The 22,430-nt window shown below is 39.6% G+C and overlaps 1 protein-coding gene across 1 annotated transcript in view; it reads left to right on the top strand.

Moving 5' to 3' along the window:
- The first annotated feature begins 238 nt into the window (after nt 1-238).
- FRZB (frizzled related protein) overlaps nt 239-22,430 on the top strand; it is a 34,272-nt gene continuing 12,080 nt past the window's right edge. Inside the window, exons 1-2 of the mRNA XM_007455574.1 lie at nt 239-1,501; nt 8,295-8,342. Of these exons, the coding sequence (XP_007455636.1) occupies nt 1,024-1,501; nt 8,295-8,342 (526 nt within the window). The 5' untranslated portion in view covers nt 239-1,023. The remainder of the gene's footprint in view (nt 1,502-8,294; nt 8,343-22,430) is intronic.

Genomic DNA, 22,430 nt, shown 5'->3' with positions numbered 1-22,430 from the left:
AGGAAATATCTCCAGGGAGCGTGGGGCTCGGGTGGGTTCCCAAGTGGGGAACTGGGGGCACTCCTTCGTGGGGATTTGGGGTGGGCTCTTCAGTGAGAGGCCGGGGGCTCTCCTTTGGAGCCGGGGGTGGGGGGCTGACGGGGTGCTCCCCCGTGTGTGGGTGGGGAAGAGGTGGTCGTCTCAAGTCCGCTCTGTCTTGGGTTCTCGCATCCTCGCTGCTTCTCCAGGCTTCCCTTTCCTCCGCCTCCAACCCACAGACCTCTCTCCGGACCCCTCACTCCCTTCCCGGGAAGGGGAGCGAGCGCTGGAGCGCTGGGACTGCACCGGGGCGGAGCTGCCTGTCGGGTCAGTAGGTAGGAAAGCGAAGAGCAGAGGGTCGGAACCACAGACCTCCCGTCGAGGCTTCTCCTGCTGGTGCCCTCCTGCCTGCGGCTGGCTGGCCGCAGCTCACACCAAAAATTGGATCTTCCGCTCAGCCTACAAGACTTGCAAACTCTTCCTGCACCGTCCTCCCGCATTAGGAGTCTTTGCCCTCTGGTTCCCCCCTTCCCCAACCCCCCTCCGGTCCTCCTCCTCACTTGGGAGAATTTCATGCTTCTTTTAGCACCTTTTTGTAATCCAGGGGGGGTGACACCCCAGAGCTCCAACTACCTCAGCTGAATTCTACTTTTGTTTTTATTTCTCCCTCACTTCCTCTTGTTTTCTTCTCATCTGATTCATCTGCGAAGTCCGATGCTTCTGCCAGAGGGAGCGAGGAATAAATAGATGCTGCGGCCCCAGAAGGCTTAGACGTCGGGAAAGAGCAGCCAGAGCTGCAGGAGCGGCAGGGGCGGCGGCGGCTGGAGCTCGGCGAAGCTCGTGGTACCCCATTGGGGGAATTTGATCCAAGGAAGCTGTGAGATTGCCGGGGGAGGAGAAGCTCCCAGATCATTGTTTTCCACTTCCAGGGGGGAGGAGGAGACGGCGGAGCGGGCCTTTTGGCGTCCTCGGCACTGCTGCACCCTGCCCCGTGCCGCCGGGATCATGGTCTGCGGCAGCCCGGGAGGGATGCTGCTGCTGCGGGCCGGGCTGCTCGCCCTGGCTGCGCTCTGCCTGCTCCGCGTGCCTGGAGCGCGGGCGGCAGCCTGTGAGCCCGTCCGTATCCCCCTGTGCAAGTCCCTGCCCTGGAACATGACCAAGATGCCCAACCACCTGCACCACAGCACCCAGGCCAACGCCATCCTGGCCATCGAGCAGTTCGAAGGTCTGCTGGGCACCCACTGCAGCCCGGATCTGCTCTTCTTCCTCTGCGCCATGTACGCGCCCATCTGCACCATTGACTTCCAGCACGAGCCCATCAAGCCCTGCAAGTCTGTGTGCGAGCGGGCCCGGCAGGGCTGTGAGCCCATCCTCATCAAGTACCGCCATTCGTGGCCGGAAAGCCTGGCCTGTGAGGAGCTGCCGGTTTATGACCGCGGCGTGTGCATCTCTCCCGAGGCCATCGTCACTGCAGACGGAGCCGGTGAGTCCTGACACTGCACAACCTGCGGCGCCCCCCGCCCCCGCCCAAGCGCGTCCTCCAGCCGCTTACTTCTTGGAGTCCTTGTTACTCGCCTTTACTCTCTGAGTTCTGTCTTTTCTCTTTGGATCACTTCTCTTAATGTCTCTCTTAATTACTGCTCCGTCGAGCACCATGCCTTTTTTTCTCTCACCTCATCACCCTTCCAACGGATGCACTCTTTCAATAGGCGATCTGTCTTTCTAAAACACTCAGTTCCCTCCACTCCCATTACACTTCTACTCAACACTGCCCCTTCACTTCTTCTTTACGTGTCCAAGTAATCACATCTATAGTGATGCTTTTTTCTTACTTTCTTAATTTGTTTAGAATCACTTAACTTTCTTGCCTGATTCTCTTGCATTCTCAGTCATCAGTTTTCTATATTCCTCGTGTTTAGCTGCTTGTCAAGATTGTATGGTGAAAACAGAGAACTGAAGAACTGTTTTCTTCTAATCGTTAAAAATGCCAAGATAATTCCAGTAACCTTACTCCAACCCACAGATGTTAGTGGTATGTGTTTGCTCAACATCCAGTTTGAGCAATTACCTTCACCTTAAATTTCCCCCTCCTTTCAATGAGATAAATTGTTCTTCCATTCCAGACTGAAATAGCTGGGAAACATTGCCATCCACTGCTAATTAGCTCCTGAGACTTCCTGCAGCCACAGAGCTGGCTGAGTGAAATTGCTGGGCTCCTTTCACATTCCCACATGCCTTCAAGTCATTTTGTAAATGACATATGGATGAAAGGAGTTATATTTAAGGCGTGTTGTCATCATATACTCATGTAATGTTATTTTTAATCTCACCCCTTATCCCACTCTTAAGCTCTGCAAATAATTTGTCTTTGATACTTTATGCCCTTTCTCTGTGTGCATCAACCACTGGTTCATTTCAATCTTTCCCTACTGTAAAACTTTATTGCAGTTCTACAGTAAATGGAATCGATCACAAGTTGTTTTCTCACTAGTGTTTGGTTTAATTAGGGCAGTCATAACTCTTAAGACCCCAGCTAAATCTAGTTCATTATAGTCTGTTTAATTCTAACTCAAAATCATTCCTACCAATTACCCAAAAGGAGAAAATTTCACCCTTCATATACTTTAAATATAAACCCAGTCTTTTATGATTGGTCCTCTTTCACACCCTCCCCAGATCAACTCTGCCCTTAGCTGTGATGTCTTTATACCTCCTTCTCTGTTCATTTCTGGGGCATCAACTTTTTCTTCTGCCTCTCAATTTGCTCAGCCTAAGCTCATGTCCTTAGTCTGTTTCTAGGTAAAATAGTTCTTGGTGGTCCGGGAATTGATTTGGAAAAATTGCGTTCTGTGCACATTGACCGACTTAACATACAGTGAGTGGGGTGGGGAAAAGTACTTGTACAAAGAGCTGCAAAACCAAACTGAACAGGAAGATTTCAAGAGCTTTTTGATGGTCACCTCAGTTTATCACCTTTGACTACCCCTTTAGTCGTCTTGATTTTAATGATGAACCAACAACTGGATGTTTAAAATAATCAAAAGGAAATGTATTTCTTATTAATCTTTGGTCTAAAAGAGCACTCTTGAGCTTTTGTACTCATTAATGTTACAGGCTGTGCAGACACTGGGAGAGCTCAGTTGCTGCCCTGGTCTGCCAGAAGCTTAGATTAGTTAAATGCTGGTGCTCTTCTTAGGCCAAGGGCTAGGAATGAGGTGGCCGTGGTTCACAGTGAAATGCATTCCTCCTCTTGCTCTGAAACCTCTCTTAGAGATGCACCTCAAATGAGAGAGGTTTGGCAAGGTTAATGGCTCTCAAAAGCCATGGTCAAATATGAATGGAAAGCAGTTTCCTTAAGTGTCCCTTAAGTTACCTATCATCTTGGACCAAATGTAGAACAATTGCCTCATTGAAGCCCTCAAATAGGACAGGCATGGAAACAATTTGTCAGTCCATGGAACCTTTCAAATGCCATAATGTGCTTTGCTGACAGCATCCTTGCTAGAAAAAGAAGTAGGGGTAGGTGGCAGTTGGAACTGTATTTTAGTGATGTTCTCCCTTCCCCTTCCCTTTACCATAACCCTCAGTGTGAATCAGAGACTGTGGCAGGAGGGAGCTGAAGGGGAGGTGGGGAAGGGGAATGGAATGGTGGATTCCAAGGCCAGCTTGCTGAAAATTACACTCCCTATCCTGGGTCAAACTGTCAGGCACCTGGAATTACTTAGGAACTACCACATGTGGCAAGTTTAATTTACGATGCAATATGCTCCTTGGTTCAGTGGGATATGGTAGTTCACAAAGCAGGGTTTTTTTTTTTCTTCCTCTAGGTATAAACAGAGTTCCTATGTCTTATGCCTAGAATCTAGCAGAATATAAAAATGAGGTCTCCCTGAATAAAATGGAACCACCTTTTACTTTCCTTCAATGTCAAGAGGATTTTCAAATCCTACCATTCACACAGATCTGTTCCCTTGTAGTACATTATGACTCCACCAACAAGTTTAAGGACATTTTACAAAGCAAAATCTTATTGAAATGAAATATTGCTTCAAACTACTTTTTGTTTTGAAATATTAGGGGCAAACATATTTTGATAAAGAAAAGATCATATCTTCCTGATTATTACTAAGAAATTCACATGAAGTTTATTCTTTTTCCACATTTTATATTTACTAGAGAGTTGAGACTGCATGTACGTACACTTGGCTTTATCTGAGAATTCAGTTCAATTTAGTCATTCAGCCAGTTAATTAAGACATTAGTCAAATCTTTAATATTGTATAGTGAGTAAAGGGTATGTGCTTGGAATGGGGCAGACTAGGTAGGTATTGAATCTTGACTCTGGCCTCATACCAACTATTACTATAGGGAAATGATATAACCTCTCCAATTCAAAGTTTTCTAATCTGTAACATGGGGACATACTGCCTACATCCCATGGACATCTGGTACATAGTAGGTCTTCAACAAATTGCTGCTGTTGCTATTGCTATTTTACCATTATTATCATTGTTATTCAACTTGATTTTTTGTTCGTTTTTTTGGACAAACATGGTCTGTTGGTAAATGCATATACGGCCTAGATCTTTATCAGTTCAACTCTGGGAAACAAGCTTCACACTGAGAACTAACTGGAAAAGCAGATCTTATTTCTCCTGAATATAAACTTAGTATTTCATTGTACACAAACAGACCTGGTCCTCAGGCTCAAGAACAAATCCCTTTGGGAGCAACAGGTATAAAGAATGAGTCTGATGGATGTCTGTTAGTTACAAATAGTTTATCTCAGAAAGGTAGACGTTGAGTGTTTAAGAAAATTTATGGTATGATAGTTAACTGGTGTTTATACAGCCTCCTGGTTTGCCATGCCAAGCGCTTTATAATCGCTCCTCAGTCATTGCTGCTTTTTGTTGTCACCCCAGCTCTTGCCCACACATTTTTCCCAGCCCTCTCTCGCCTGGCAGAGCTGTGCCAACTTTCACATGCATGCCCTGCTGTTTAATCATTTCTCCACTTTCTGGGGAACAGGCAGCCTTTTCTTTAGCCCTGTTCTACAAATATTTGAGGGGCCAAATACCAAGAAGCGAGAATTATTTAGTGTGATATGAGGAGGAAAATGGAATGGAAAGGGGAAATGGACATTTTAGATTAAGACTAGAGAGAAAACATGATTCTAAAGCTTCTTCATAATGTAAAATATCGAAAGGCACTCTGGATAGGGTAGAGAAGAGTATTTTAGAATGCAATGATATTAAATTCTGTTTATAGCTAACACAATTATCAGTGGTAATGGAATCTTACGTAGTTTCCAAATTGTATTTCAATAATTCACTTTTATCTTGTTCCCACAAAATTCTAAATAGTTGTTTGCTATAAATAGCAAAAATGACTAAGTTATATTTGTCCTTTCTCCTCCTACTAGGTGTATCAAAAGAGGAGACCAAGAACCACCATACAGATTTTAAATGATTAAGAATTGGCTATATATCCTCAGTTTAAAGAACACCGGTTTTAAAGTTATGGGCCCTTAGTTGGGATCCCAGATTTGCCATTAATGTTGTACCTTGAGCAAGTCATTTGACTTTAACATTGGGATTGTGAAGAACAAAAAGAAATATTCATGTGAAGTGAATGATAAATGGTAAATCAACATTAATGTGATTGGGAAGAGGACATGTCATTCTCAGAACAGGAATCATTAGCGGCCACAGAATAAGAACTAACAACACCTAGTATGTTCCAGGTGCTGTTCTAAGTGGGCAATGCATATTAATTTATTTAATTCTCGTAATAACTGCACAGTAGGTATAATACTATTACTCTTATCTGCACAAAGGGTAGATGAAGCATCTAGAGAAGTTAAGTGCACCAAGTCTTTCAAAAGCCCATTTATATATGGCCTAAGAGAATAGAAGACAGTCCTGGACAATGGATTCCAAGAGATAAGAGATAAGTACTTCTCTGCACTTCTGAAACAGCAGAAGACATACATTCCAGACTCTCCTGTCTAACCCTGAGCCCCTCGGTCTCTGCAGGCCCCAGAGTGAACTCATCATCTCCTTACCTTCATACGACTATTCTCTTCTAGTATTTTCTATATTGTTAAGAGGCACCACCACACCCATACTCCAGGCCTGGGAGTCAGCTTTGCTTCCACCCTTTTCTTTATCCCCCACATTCAATAGGTATCAAGTGCTATTAGATCTACTCTGAATCCAGTTCCCTCCCCTTCTTCCCTAATGGTACTTTCTTTGTTTTGACCTCACCATTTCTTCCATGGATTATAGAGCTAGAATGATAATTGGCTTGCTGACCTCCAGTATGATGCCTCTCTATTCCAACAGGGTGATCTTTCTGAAGTACAAATCTGTTGTTTAAAACCCTTTGATATCTGTCTCTAGTCTTCATGATTTCATGCCTTCTTACCTCTCTAGTTTCCTTTCTCTCTGCTTACACCACTCTATTAGCCCCACTGGAAGACTTGCAGGTCCTTTGATGAGTCCTGTAGTTTCTCACCCGGACCTTTGCATGTGCTATTCTCTATTTGGAAAACCCTCCTTTCCTTCTCCAGCTCTGTTTTAGAACTCCTCTCCTGGAAACCTCTATGACCCCTACCTGAAATCCTTGGGGCATTAAAACCTACTAACAATACCCACTATTTTAATTTAGGATAATTTTGTTAGAATTCCTAAGTTTAACTTTCTGAAAACATTTTTTTGGATTATTTATGATCAGAAAACTTTGGTTTTCTCTCTTATAATTCTAACAATTGATGTCTAAGCACTTTAAAAAGTGTAGAAACATTTTCTTATGAATAAGAGTAAAAGAAGAAAACCAAGCTCCCAGGTTCAGCTGCTTCAAAGGAGTTTTCTTTTTCCAAGAGAAGAATTTTATCTTTCAGTTTTATTTCAACCTTTTGACATTAAGCAATTATTTTAAATGTGGATCAATATACTTTTTTAATTTACGGAGAGATCATCTTTGTATAAATCATGCATATTATCACATGATTATTAGACTTATTCAAGAATAGAATTCATAGTATCTGACCTGAGTGGAACCAAACATTTTAGAATCAAGTCTTTGTTACCTAATTATCTATATTTTTATTTGGTGACTGCCATCTTTCCTAGGATATAGCTTTTTTTCTTATTTTTTATTAATTTTTTTGGCCACACCGCAGGCTTGTGGGATCTCAGTTACCCGACCAGGGATTGAACCCTAGCCACAGCAGTGAAAGCCCAGAATCCTAACCGCTAGGCCACCAGGAAACTCCCTAGTATATACCTTTTAAAATACCAGCTAATGATTATTAAGCCTGGGAAAGTAATTCATTAGTTGTAATTTTGGGTGTTATTGTTCTAAAGTGGTATTACCCCTCCTTGTTTAATTTATTCATGATATGACCTGTGAAGAAAAAGGAGAGAGGAAGAACATTATTTTCTATTAGGATAAACAGAGGCATTAAACTCATTTAACATAAAGTGTTAATACAAATGTAAAATACTCGTGTAAGTGTACTGAGTTGAAGTGTCAGTAAGAACATATAATTAGGTACACCATAGTGCTTTGCTGGGGCACTCAGTGTTATTCATTAGAGGCTGATTTCTAAACTAGAACAAAGAAGAACTTTACATAATTACCCTTTTCCTTACCATTTATCATTTTATCATTTTCTGGGATTTTGGGATCATGAAAAGAGTTGATGGCACATTCCAGTTATTACTGTGTCTATTAATTGCACTGGTTTGAGTAGTCCCCTGGATGGTAGGCTTCCTTTCTGCTAACAAACTGTTTAGTGTGCAGTTAACCCAGAGCACAAGAATGCTCTCTGCATGCTTTCCTTAAGCACTAAGAATTAAAATGTATGCCAGTGAAGTGTGATACATCTGTTTATTGAAGGGCTGTATTTAGTTCTTTTAGCCATCAAGAAATGTGTTAGGTGAATATCTAATATATTCATGGGTTTTAAAGTTACAGGAAGTTTTTGTGAAACTCAGAGATTTTGTTTATTAAGTACTGAAATAGTATTCACAGTTGATGAAGATTCAAAAGAGTATATCAACTGTCAATCACATGAAAGAAAACATTGTGTCCTTATTTGACCTACAAATGATAGAGTGTCAACCTCACAACACTAACAAGAATCAATTTCCTTGAGACACCTGGGTTCTTACCCAAATCAGCTTGTGACTGAATTAGATTTTAATGTGGGAATTCTTGAAATAATAATGAATATGTTATGATTCTTACTTTATTCTATCACCTCCTTTCAGATTTTCCTATGGATTCTAGTAATGGAAACTGTAGAGGGGCAAGCAGTGGTGAGTATATCACTATCTTCCTGGTTTTCTTTTGTGGTCAGATTAGTCTTGATGTTACCTAGATATTCAAATCTTATTTGGGGAAGTTTGTGTCTTATATTTTCAAAGTAAACAAATAAAAATATTTACTTGTATTAATTTTATTTTTTAAATTAACATGGTAAAATTTGATCCTTTGTTTTGGTGTATAGGTCTATGAATTTTTTTTTGTTTTTTTTGCGGCACGCGGGCCTCTCGCTGCTGTTGCCTCTCCCGTTGCGGAGCACAGGCTCCGGACGCATAGGCTCAGCAGCCATGGCTCACGGGCCCAGCCGCTCCGCGGCATGTGGGATCTTCCCGGACCGGGGCACAAACCCGTGTCCCCTGCATTGGCAGGCGGACTCTCAACCACTGTGCCACCAGAGAAGCCCTAGGTCTATGAATTTTAATGCATGTTTAGATTTATGTAACTACCACCACAATCAGTATACGTAACAGTTCCATAACCTCAAAACAAACAAACAAACAAGAAAACCCCAGTTCCCTTGAGCTTCTCCCACCCTTAACCTCTGGCAATCCCTGATCTGTTCTTCATTGCTATACTTTTGTCTTTTTGAGATTGCCATATGTGGGATGATAGAGTATGTAACCTTTGGACATTGGCTTCTTTCACACACAAAATACCTTTGAGATTCATCTAAGTTTTTTTTGTTTTTTTGTTTTTTTTTTAATTTTTGGCTGCATTGGGTCTTTGTTGCTGCGTGTGGGCTTTCTCTAGTTGCGGCAAGTGGGGGCTACTCTTCATTGCGGTGAGCAGGCTTCCCAATGCAGTGGCTTCTCTTGTTGTGGAGCACGGGCTCTAGGCACACAGCCTTCAGTAGTTGTAGCACGTGGGCTCAGTAGCTGTGGGTCGCGGGCTCCAGAGTGCAGGCTCAGTAGTTGTGGCTTGAGGGCTTAGTTGTTCCGCGGCATGTGGGATCTTCCCAGACCAGGGATCAAACCCGTGTCCCCTGCATTGGCAGGTGGATTCTTAACCACTGTGCCACCAGGGAAGCCCTCATCTAAGTTTTTGCATGTATCAATAGTTCATTCCATTTTGCTGCTGAATATTTTATTACTTGGATGTATTAGCATTTGTTTATCCATTTATGTCTTGAAGGATATTTGGGGTGTTTCCACTTTTTGGCTATCATCGACCGAGCTGTTATAAACATTTGTGTATAGGTTTTTGCATAAACGTAAGTTTTCATTTCTCTAGGGTAAATATCTAGGAATATGATTACTGGGCTAAATGATAAATGTATGTTTAACTTCATAAAAAACTGCCAAACTGTTTCCAAAATGACTGTTCAATTTTGCTCTAGCAATACTTGAGAGTTCTAGGTGCTCTGCATCTATGAATGGCTTTAGTTGCATCCTGCAGATTTTGATAGGTTTTATTCTGATTTTTCTTCATGCCTTACTTAGGATTGTGTTAAATTTGGTGCTCTTTGGAGGTTTTTCTGTTCTTTTTATGCTATTAATTTTTTATTCTAATTCCATTATGGTCAAAGAATATAATTTGTATGATTTTAATCTTTTAAATTTGTTAAGATTTATTACATGACCCAGGATATGATCTATCCTGGTGAATGTTTCGTGTGCACTTTGGAAATATATATTCTGGTGTTATTGGGTGGAATGTTCTTTAATTGTCAGTTAGATTCATTGATTGATACTTTTTTTTAGTTCTTTTATATTCTTGCTGGTTTTCTATCTACTACATCTATCAATCACTGTGAGAGAAATGTTTAAGTCTCCAAATATTGTGGATTTTTCTGTTTCTTTTTTCAGTTCTGTCAGTTTTGTTCCATGAAGTAAAACGTGATATTACTTGGTGTGTACGCATTTAATATTTTTTTGTCTTATTGGTGAATTGACCCTTTTCATGATGCAATGTTCCTTTTTATCTCTGGTAATTTTCTTTTCTCTAAAGTCTATTTTGTTTTATGTTAATATAGCTACTTCAGTTTTCTTTTGATTAGTGTTTGCAAGGTGTATCTTTTTCTATCCTTTTACTTTTAACTTACCTACATCATTATGTTTTAAATAAATTTCTTCTAGACATGATATAGTTGGTTTTTTTGTTGGTGTTGGTTTTCTATCCATTCTGTCTACCTTTGTCTTTTGATTAGTATATTTAGATCATTTACATCTGCTGTAATTATTAATATCTTTGTATTCAGAGCCACTATTTTATTTGTTTTATGTTTGTTCCCTCTCTTTTTCATTCCTGTTTCCAATTTCCTAGATTTCTCTTGGGTTATTTGAATGTATCTCTCTCTCATTCTCTCTCTCTCTCTCTCTCTCTCTCATGTGCACATGTGTACACACACACACAGACACACCCATGTATGTGTCTGTCTGATATATATATATCTATCTTTCCATGAGACAATGTAGTATTCTTTCTTTGAACCATTCATGTTTCTTTCAAACATTAAATATGTTTTAAACAGCTCAAGAGGAGAAAAATAGCCTACTGTATTTATGCAGATGTTTATAATTTGTATTGTTCTTCTTTCTTGCCTGATGTTCTAGTATCATTTCCCTTGTGTCTGAAAAACTTCCTTTATACTTCTTTTAGAGCAGTTCTGGTGGCAGCATATTCTATCAGTTTTCCTTCATCTAAAAATGTCTTCATCTCATATTCATTCCTGAAGGATATTTTCATTGGGTATAGAATTCTGGGTTGGCAGTTCATTCAGTCCTTAAGAAATGTTAGTTCATTTACTTCTGTCCTCAGTGTTTCTCATGGAAAATTGGTTGTCATTCAGATCGTTGTTCTCCCGTAAGTATGCATCAGATTTCTCTGGTTGCTTTCAATAATGTTTTCTTTGTCTTTACTTTTTAGCGGTTTGATTACAGTATGTCTGGACATTGATTTCTTTGGGTTTATCCTGTTTAGGGTTAATTGAGCTTCTTGTATCTATAAGTTTATACCTTTTCTCAAATTTGGGAAGCTTTCAGCAATTATTTCTTCAAAAAATATTTTTTACCACATTCTCTTCTACTTGCGAGTTGATGATGATATTAATTTTAGACCTTTTGATATTTCCCACAGGTCCCAGAGGCTCTGTTCATTCCCTCCCAGCCTTCCTCTGTTCTTTACATTGGATAATTTCTATCAGCCTGTCTTCAAGTTTACTGACTCCTGCCTTAGTCCTCTCCATTCTGCTGTTGAGCCCGTCCAGTGAACTTTTAAATTTCTGTTATTGTAATTTTCAAAATTAAGATTTCCTATTGGTTCTTTATTATATCCTGAATTTCATTGTTGAGACTTTCTATCTTTCCCATCATTTCAAGGGTGTTCACCATTACTTTTTGGGGAATTTTTATAAAACTGACTTAAAATCATGGTTGGATAATTTCAACATTTGTGTCATCTGATTGTCTTTTCCCATACAGATTGAGATTTTCCTGGTTCTTTATGGGCAGAGTAATTTTTTATTAGATCCTGGATATTTTGAACATTATGTTCTAAGACTTTGGATCTTTAAAATCATATGGGGAATGGTGATATTTTTGTTCTAGCAGCAGTCTACCTAACTGGGTTAGGCTGCAAATTCTGACTAGTCTTCTGTGGGTTGTGACTTCAATATGAGTTCCACTTCCAAAGGCATTTGCAGTGCCTTTCAGATCTATCCCATGTGTACACTACTCAGTGGCCAGTGTGAGATCAAGGCTGTGACTTATACCATAGTCGAGTTTTCAAAGTCTATAGTATACTGTTTAGTATCAGATTCACATATACCCAGGGGTGAGCCCAGCAGTTCATAAGTATTTTTATGGGATCATTTCCCAAGCTCCTCCCTCTCTGTGATTGCCTTAGTACTTTTCTGTTCCTTGGGGGCTCCCCCTTTTTGTCCTTTGGTCAGAAAACTGGAGCTTTCTTTATCCCACTCTGTGATATACTTCCTGTGACTTCTTCTGTATCAGGGGCCAAGTGGTGGAGGACAAAGCAATGGGGGTTTGTCCCAGTCTCTTGACACCACATGTCATCCAATCAGAAAGGAAGGTTCCCCTCCATCGGCATTTTAGGCTTCCAAGGACCTCCCTTGCAGCACCTGTTGCTGCCACCACTGTCCCATGATTGCTTCAGAGATGGGGATAGAAGAGAATGGAGTGTTAGGAGACCATTTCTGACTTCCTGAGTCAGAACCAGGGGGCTTTTCCTGGAGGACTCTGCATGATACCTACTTCCTGGATGTGTTGAAACCAGGCTGGGCGGTACCAGAGGTGGAAAGAATGATGAACCCACTATCAGTCTGATGGTACTGAGCTTCTCCTCAAACTTCCTGCTACTGTTTACTTTTCAGAGTCCTTAAGTAGCAACATCTTGCGTTCTGTTTTATAACTGTGTTCAGTGGGAGAGACATGATGGAGTCTACTTACTCCATCTTTCCATAAAATAAACCTTTAAATGAAGTATGGCATACGTGCAGAAAAGGCACAAATCATAAGCCTGCAGCCCAGTGCCTTTTAACAAAGTAAACACTCGTATGTAACCACTGCACAGATCAAGATGTATACCATTACCAGCACTCCAGAAACACTTCCTTGCGCCTCTTCCAAACCACTACTTCCACCTTTCTTCCCAGAGGTAACCACTAGCAGAAATTCTAACAGCATAGATTAATTTTGCCTGATTTTCAACTTTTATGAATGGAATCCTAATATATATATAGTGTGTGTGCATGTGTGCGTGTGTGTGTGGGGCTTCCTTTGTTCTTCATTATGCTGTGTATAGCAGAACTTCTAAATTTTCATTGCTATATAGTTTTCTATCATGTGAGTATACCACACTTCATTTATTCATTCTAGTGTTCCTGGACGTTTGTGCTGTTTCTAGTTTTGTTTTGGTTTTTTACTATGACTAATGCTGCATTTGTTTCTGCAGGAACTTTACAACTACAATTACTTACTGTATACTTCTTTTTTACTTTCTGGAAATAGTAATGTGCACTGATTTGGGTCTGTATGTACTACCTTGTAAGGTGTCTTATAGGTGGAAGTGGAATCTTTAGTAAGTTGTAAATAAATTTGAAACATCAATTTTCATTAGATTGGAAGAGTTTTCACTGTTGATTTCCACTGAATCTTATCAGAGTGACAAGTATTTGACATGAGGCAGTGTGCACCAAACAAACATTTATCTTTTAAAAAACACAAGTGAATTAAAATGATTTATTTAGAATTATGTTGTTACCTTTTTAATGTAATTGAGTGTTCTTATAATAGTGTCATAAAATTAGCTGGAAATCACTGGTGGCCAGTAGTGGTGCTATTTTAAGGATCACTCCTGCTATTCACGTTTGCTGAAAACAAACAGAAAACCTCATTAGTGTATAGTACAATTAGTGAGTCAAAATTTCAGGCCAAGCGCATGCATGTGCTATCAATTTGTCTAGAACTTATGGTTAGAATAATATAGCACTTCAGTGTGTGAAAGAGAGAAGACATTAATGACACTATAAATTCACACACAAAGATAGTTCAATGTGTAAAACTACCTAGAATGAATACAGTGTTCCAGGGTTCAGTGTTTACTGTTTCTCTTTTATAAATGTTTTCCTGTCCCCTGGTATAATGGGAGTGATGAAAACAAATTAACAGGGAGGCAAAACCAAGCTCATTTGCTTGTGAAGAAATACACTTACATAGTCACATGTTCCAAAAGAAAAGAAAATTTGTTCACACTCAAAATTTTGTATTTTGGAGTAATGTAACAGCTGAGGTTGATTATGATAAAGCAGGAAATGAGGAAGACACAAAAACATTGTAACCCTCATAACCCCTCTTTCAAAAGTGTCAAGCTGTTTCTGTCTGGAATTTGGAAATGAAATTCTTTCTTTCCAGTTAATTTATCCTTTGCCTCAAAGCCTAACAGTCTTCTTTTTTGGGAGATGGTGACTGTCTGAACAGCTTCCAGTTTGTGAGTGTGTTTTGCTCTTGTAAATCCACTATCATAATAAGGTGTACATTCTCTCTAGTTTCTATAACATGGAATATGGAGAAAAACAATTTTAGTTCTATTCTGCTGAGTCACTTCGTCTGTCAAATCAACACAGAAAATTGAGGCAGGTATTCAAATGTTGCAATGAAAAGATATGTTGTTTATTAAAACAACTGTTTATTAAAACAACATTCTGAAAAAGAATCCCCCCCCCGCCCCAGTTTTCTACTTGGTGATGGTGACCAATTTATGAACTTTTGTATTTGAAAAACACAAATTTCCCCAAAGAGGTGATATAGTTAGTAAATTCTGACACTAATTAACTGTGTAAGCATGACCAAATTACTTAACCTGTTATTCTGGGTCTGTTTTTTTAATATAAAATCAGATCATATTGACTGCTGTATTCTGATATATATCTGATATATTTTCTTTAAAAAATTTTTTTTTTGAGATTTTTTTTTTTTGATGTGGACCATTTTTAAAGTCTTTATTGAATTTGTTACAATATTGCTTCTGTTTTACATTTTGGTTTTCTGGCCAGGAGGTACATAGGATCCCAGCTCCCTGACCAGGGATCGAACCTGCACAGCCTGCATTGGAAGGTGAAGTCTTAACCACTGGACCGCCAGGGGAGTCCCATATCTGATATATTTTCAAATTAGGGAAACATGAGTAATACCTGCTGATGTTAAGTTGGGTATTCTCCCAGTTTTCACTAACACCTTCCTGACCCTTTTTCAAAGGTGCTTCTGAGAAATTCCTCTGAGCAGCTGAGTAACGTGATTCTCGATTGCCTGCACCTGCCAGGCCTGACGTGGCAACGCCCACCCCCCTTTTATTGGGATGACCAATGCCTAACTTGGGTAGTACAGACCCATTCTCTCTCTTTCCTTCTCCAAATTTATTTCCTCCCCTTTGGCTTCCTACTAATTTTGGGAAGGAGTCCAGTTTTTTTTTCCTTTGGTGAAAATGTATACTGACTATAGAGGCTGACTTAACTTGTGGCAACTTCTACCCTTTATTTGAAAATAAAATTAGGATAGATAAAAATCGTATTTTTTAATTATATAGTAGCTTACAAATATATGCTTTTTTCACTGCTTTCCAGTATTGGACACTTTTCTTTTTTGGATGTGTTGGGTCTTTGTTGCTGCAAGCAGGCTTTCTCTAGTTGTGTACTCTTCATTGCGGTGCACAGGCTTCTCATTGCGGTGGCTTCTCTTGTTGCAGAACATGGGCTCTAGGTAACAAGGCCTTCAGTAGTTGCAGTATGAGGGCTTCAGCAGTTGCGGCGCGTGGGCTTGGTAGTTGCCGTGCATAGGATCTAGGGCACGCAGGCTTCAGTAGTTGTGGCTCACGGGCTCTAGAGCGCAGGCTCAGTAGTTGTGGCGTATGGGCTTAGTTGCTCCATGGCATGTGGGATCTTCCCGGACCAGGGATTGAACCCGTGTCCCATGCATTGGCAGGCAAATTCTTAACCACTGCACCACCAAGGAAGTCCCTGGACACTTTTAATTAATACTTATTCCTAAGTATTCTTCTCCCTGAGCTATTACCCAAATTGTCCTAGTTCTTTTCCTCCTGTCCGCCAGCCATGGGCATTCCCCAAGTTTCTGTGCTTGACCTCTGCTTCTTACAATGAGTTCTTCCTGTTGGAAGTCATTCAGCCACATAGGCCTAATTATCACTCTTGTGACAGTTCTGATCACTCTCGCAGGTAGAGTTCCACATTTCTCCTCCAGTAAACACTTCCACCTGGGCAGCCTATTTGTACGTCAAATACTACATTATTTAATAATTTGCTTTTCATTAAAAATTTACTCCTTGCAACTTTTGTTTTCGTATGTGGCACCATTGTTTTCCCAGATCCCCAGTACTGAAACTTCATAGTCCATCTACCAATAAACTTATTAGTCCATCCACCCACCTTTCATCAAAAAGTTAATGACCACCCCTTGTACTTGATGCCGAGAACAGGGAGGGAGTGAAGGAGTGAAGGAGTGAACAGTTGACTGCACTACTCTTTTCTCCCACCTCTTTTCTGTGTGGTTGACATTGAGTGGATGCATGATGTTCTGAAAGACCCACTTTGCTTTTCTCTTAATTGACCTTTTTATTTTTTTAGCCATACTGAGTGGCTTGCGGGGATCTTATTTCTCCGACTAGGGATTGAACCAGGGCCCTCGGCAGTGAAAACGCAGCGTCCTAACCACTGGACTGCCAGGGAATTCCCTCTTAATTGACCTCTTTTATATATCACAAAACTAACACTTCAGATCTCACAGGAGAAAACAGGCATATCACATTGGTTCTCTACATTTTGTATATCCTGAATGACTTGTGGATCCAGAAACCTTCTGAAAGACAGTTTATTTTAAAATTTCCAGTGACATAAATCCTAAAGGAATAAAACTAAATTTCCTTTTCATATTAATATAGTGTTAGTTGCCTCAATCTTAAGCAATTCCCTTTTACAAAGTGCAAATTACTATGAATTGAGACCTTTATTACAATGTTCAAGGTTTGTTTTTTGAGCTAAATTAAGCAAATGTTAGTTTTGCTTTTTAAAGCCTGATTATATTACCTGAGTTCACCAATCAACTTCATTGCATTTTCCACATACTGCTCTAATCCAAAATAGAATCTAATATGATATTCTTTGCCCAATGTATATGTTTAGGAAATAAATATTATTTTAAACATGTAATGCACAGCTGCTAAGTCATGACACTTTATGGAAAAATGAAAGGAATTCATATAAGTATGAATTTTTATGTCAATGGTACTTACAGTAAAATGCAGAATTCTTAAGTCTATGGCACATTGACTTTTGACAAATGTATATACCCATGTAGCTATCACCCAGATCCAGATAAAGAACATTTCCATCACCCCTGAGAATTCCCTTGTGCCAAGTCAATCACCTGCCCCACCATGAGGTGAACATAGGTCTGATTTTTATTACCATAAATTAATGTTTGTTCTTCAGCTTCATGGAAGTGGAATCATACAGTACGTACTCTTTTGTGACTGGCTGCTTTTGTTTTTGTATAATGCTTTTGAGAGTTACCCATTTAGTTCTGTGTATCATTTCATTGTGAAATAGTATGCCTTTGTGTGAGCATAATATCAATATGATTTTTAAATTCTATTCTTTTTATACAGTTCCCCCCAAACTAAATGTAATAATCTAAATTAAGTTTCTATCTCTAGGAAAAACTTTAGCAAATTTTTATCCTAAAACTTATAGATCATTTTTTTCTTAGAAAATTATCTCTTCTGTTTCATAAACTGCTCTTGAATTTGCATAAGTATCTTCCTTCCAATCTTTTTGGTTTGCTTATATATTACTACTACTACTAGCTAACATCCAATGAGTGATTAAGTACCAGGCTCTGTGCCAAATTCTTTATGTGAATTACTCTTTAAATTCTTACAATAACCCTCTGAGGTAGCCAGCATTAGTTTAGAAATGGGTTTTGTAACTTGCCCAAGGCCACATAAGTAGGAAGGGACAGAGATGGGATTTAAACTCATGTGCCCTTAATTTTGCCATACTCTTTAGCACTAATGTTTATTAGAATGGCCATATACATGATCATTTTGGCTCGCTAAGTTTGATCCTTCAAATTTTGGATGTGTACATAATAGTTCAAATGGACTTCCTACATCAGGAAAGAAATTAGCTTGGTGTACCTGAATCAAAATAGCAGAGTCAGGCACTACTGAAAAAATTCTGATCGCTTTGTTTACTTTTGGTAGGCACCACAGTTCTGTAGGTGGCAAGGAGCCTTGGGAAAATATTGCTTACCTTACTCATTAAATGGTCTTTACAAATGAGGGATTAGGATCCCCAGTGAATCTTGCACAAAAATAAGTCTGACATTTATGGTCCGTGGTGTGCTAGATACTGTGAAAGGTATTTCATGTGTATTATCTCATTTAATTCTCTCAGTTATTCTGCAAGATACCACCTTTTAGATTAAAAGTTACAAAAATAGTAAGAGATGGAGCCTACATTCAAACCCAGCTGTGTCTCACAATAAAAGTCCATCCTTTTAACCATGGTGTTTCCTGGACTCTGCCTCAGTGGTATAGATCTTCTTAGTGGTACAGATCAACATGGTTCCTGATTCTGTAAGAGACGCATTGTTGTTCTTTTTAAAATTTTTCCTTCGTTATTGAAATCAGGACATTAGGGTTCTGTTTTTTTGTTTGTTTTAGTTTTTTGTTTTTTTGTTTTTTTTTTTTACTGCACCAGGAATAATAATATCCTCTAGATTTTCAGTACAGTGTCCATTTCATGACTTGTAATTTTGGGAAGAGGGAAGATGGTCCTAGGGGTGGAATCTAGGGATGTTTCACCATCTCTTTTTTTCTAGAAGAGTAATGAAGCTGACTTCCAGAAGGCCAAATGATACATTGCCCACCCTGCACTAAGCTCTATCTGTACATGTTCCATAATGGCACCCATCCCTGTTGCCATTTTGATGACTTTGATGATAAAGTAGATCATCCGTCTAGTGCATTGACTCCTTCACTTCACTAACCTGTTTGTTCTACCCCAGCCATCCACTTCCATGGGCACATTCTGTACCTTGCCATCTAGCAGTGATGCCAGCTCTGTAATCTTAATTTCAAGTATCCACTTCTTTGCCTACCATCTCTTTTCATTCCAGCAGATTTGCTTTAGTATCATCACTGCTAAAATGTTACTCCACTGGGACTACCTATTCATCATATACTGCTTTCTATTATTGTTCAACCCTAACCTCCTTGTCTACCTGAGATTTCATAGTCTATTGTAATAATCATTCCCTTGAAAATACCCTCAATTCCCTTGCCTATCTTTTCTTCTGCCTTAGTCACCTGGCAAATTCTCAACTCCTGGTGCTGGAGAAGATTACTTGGCTAGGGTGACTGGTTTTACTTTAAGTTCAAGACAGAATTCAAATACATGATTAACATTGCCTAGCAACCCTACCTTGTTTCTGTAGAAAGTTTGCCTTTCCACTCAATAAAATAACTTTTTTTTTTTTGTGGTACGTGGGCCTCCCACTGTTGTGACCTCTCCCGTTGCGGAGCACGGACTCCGGACGTGCAGGCTCAGCAGCCATGGCTCATGGGCCCAGCCGCTCCGTGGTAGGCGGGATCCTCCCGGACCGGGGCACGAACCCGTGTCCCCTGAATCGGCAAGCAGACTCTCAACCACTGCGCCACCCGGGAAGCCCCAAATAACTCTTTTATACTTTCTCTTCTCTCCTTACTCTTCCATACCCTGCTTCTCTCATTCCCTGCAGCTGATGACATCATCCTTCAGTGAGAAAGTAAAAGCCAACAGAGGGAACTCTCATCATCCCAGCAACAGATTTAGAGGCTGTCAACATCAGTACCCCTCTCTCCTTTTTCTTCTTGTGCAGTGGATAGAGTGTCCCTCTGGCTTTCACTCATGTTTTCCTTGCCAACTAAAAATTTTTTTTGGCCTCCCGGCATGCGCAATCTTAGTTCCCCAAGATCAAACCCACTCCCCCTGCAGTGGAAGCGTGGAGTCTTAACCACTGGGCTGCCAGGGAAGTCCCCTTGCCAACTGAATTTAATGGACCCCTTTCTCTCGTAAGTCATCTGAGCTTTGAAGGTGCTCTCCTCAAAGAGAGCTCTCCTTTTCTCTTGAAACACCATCTTCTTTCAGCTTTTTGACTCTATACTCTCCTGTATTTCTTCCCCATCTTTGGATGCACCTTCTCAGTCTCCTTTATGGTCTTCTTCTTCACTATCTTATGTATAAAGGTGTAGTTCCTGCCTAGATAGCTACAGCTGATCTTTCAGGTTTCAAGCTTTAATGTCATTTCCTCAGAGGACTTTGAAGACCAGACTAGTTTAGGTCATCAAATTGTATGTTCTCACTGCACATTGTACTTTTCTTTCATAGGATGTATTACATATGAAAATAAATTATTTCGTGTGTAATTATTTGTTCAATGTCTGTATCCTATTCTGAATTGTCTGTATTGCTCATCAGGTATCCTATATGCCTGGCACAGAGTTTGGCATGTAATAGACACCCAATAAATATTTGTAGAATGAATGAATGAATATGTAAGTGACTCAAAGGCTTCAACAAATGTTAGTTCTCTTTTCCTTTTCCATCTTATATTTAGAGAAGCATAGCTATCCCAGAGTTGTAGAGTCAGAAAACACTATTTCTATAGAAGAAAGACAAGTTTATGGTGTAATGGACATTGACATATGTTTAAAATTACTCAAGCCTTGCTCATGGACACCATTTATAGGCAATTGAAAATATAGATCTGGATCTCAGTAAAGAAGTCATAGTTAAGGATCATGACATTGTATTTTTTACATCTGTTTGAAAAATTGTTGTGGTGTGCTCCTATGTGTCTTAAAATGGAGCGAAGGTGGACAAGTGGGCTTTCAGGGTCAAATATAAAACATATAGTTCATTTGGTACAAATTAAAATTACTTAAACTCTGATCTGATTAGAGTCCGTCTTGAAAGAGTTAAAATAGAAATTGTAATGCAAATAGAATTGTATTTTCTTTTTGAAAATAAATCTTGAACACAGATCTAAGGCCTTTTCCTAAAAAAAGCAGAAAAGTACTCACTAACAGATGGTAGTATTCCAAAGTCATGGTACATGAAAGGTTATAGGGGTTTTGGAATCTGCCAAAGTTAATTATAGTCTTACAGCTCTGGAGAAGACCCAACAGAAGCCAATTTCAAACAAAGGTCAGGGTTAGTTAGAAAGTCATATCACACTTAAGCTTGAACTCAAACAAGGTTGCCTTAAATAGTTAAGGTCTGGTGAGTATCAAATTTCATAACTGTCAGGTACTTATAATTTTTAGACTTGTAAAATCATGGAACCCTTTAAAAAAGACTATTGTCTTTATGTATTTTCAATAAATAGCTGATTCTTTTTTATGTGTAAAAAAATGAATAAAGAAGGATGTGATGACTTCCCACTCGGAACTATGTTTCTCAGAAGCCCCAGTGTTGAGACAGTCAAGCTGTTCCTGGCTCAGGCACTGCAGTGCACCGTAGGGCAGCTCCCCTGAATTGCAGACCAGGTTCTGTGCAGCACTGGGCATGTTAATTTCACAAACTCCTGTGTGTTCTAGGGTGGTAAACTCATGTTCATACTGGGATAATAAACAGTTTTCAGTTTCATTAGCAGAGGAGTAGGAGATCTTGGATTCTAGAAGAGTAGCTGAGAGAATCTAACTAGAGAATATGAGGAAAAGCTGGCCAAGACAGTTTCCTGGTTGTGCTCCACAGATGCTTGTGAGATATAGGACTGCATGTTGTCCTGTGATTCAGGTTATGTTTAATTCTAGGCTTTGAGGTGAATGAATTGCTAATATTAAAACTTTCCCCACACTAGAAGAACTCCTTGTCACTTCTTTACTGTGTCACAGCCAACTCCTTTAAATTTTGCCGTATTTTTTCCTTAGATAAGAGCACCAAGGCAGTTCCATTACATGTTTTTCTTCTCAACAGTGGAATGCAAGCAAATCAATATCTAGTGGTCTTTCGTGCAAAGCTCAGTAAAACAATAGATTTTACTTTGCCACTTAGGGAAAAAATAAGACCTTGTGCCATTGACAAGCTGGGGGAGGGACACTAGTGGCAAAATTATTGGTGAATTAAAGTAGATATGATGATAATGCTACTGGCCCAATAAAAAGTCTGAGAAATCAACTATTGGTAGTAAAATAAAAAGAAGCTGTTGCAGTCTGATTTAGGGTGGCTGGTACAAAAAAATGTAGTAAATAATGCATGCAGTGTATTCCTCTATGATTTTTTTTTTTGGCCATTTCCCAGTTCTTGGGCTTTTGGAGACATATATGTCGATGTGGGTAGAAATACTTTAGAAAAGGGATAATCTTCCAGATATGTTGATCTAAGATACACTTTTCATGAAAACCTTCAGATATGAATGTTTGAGTTGAGTTAGCATAAGTAAGTGAAAGTTCTTCTGTATTTGAGCCTTGTAGATATAAAATTCCACTCCTCCTTATTACTCTGTTATTTTTTGAGCTACTAGTTACTTCAACCAGACATATTTGCTGATAGCAAGAGCTAAGGTTTG

The sequence above is a fragment of the Lipotes vexillifer genome, unplaced genomic scaffold (genome assembly GCF_000442215.2).
Source record: "Lipotes vexillifer unplaced genomic scaffold, Lipotes_vexillifer_v1.1 scaffold1121, whole genome shotgun sequence".
NCBI lineage: Eukaryota > Metazoa > Chordata > Mammalia > Artiodactyla > Lipotidae > Lipotes > Lipotes vexillifer.
This window is presented reverse-complemented; position numbering and strand designations above follow the sequence as displayed.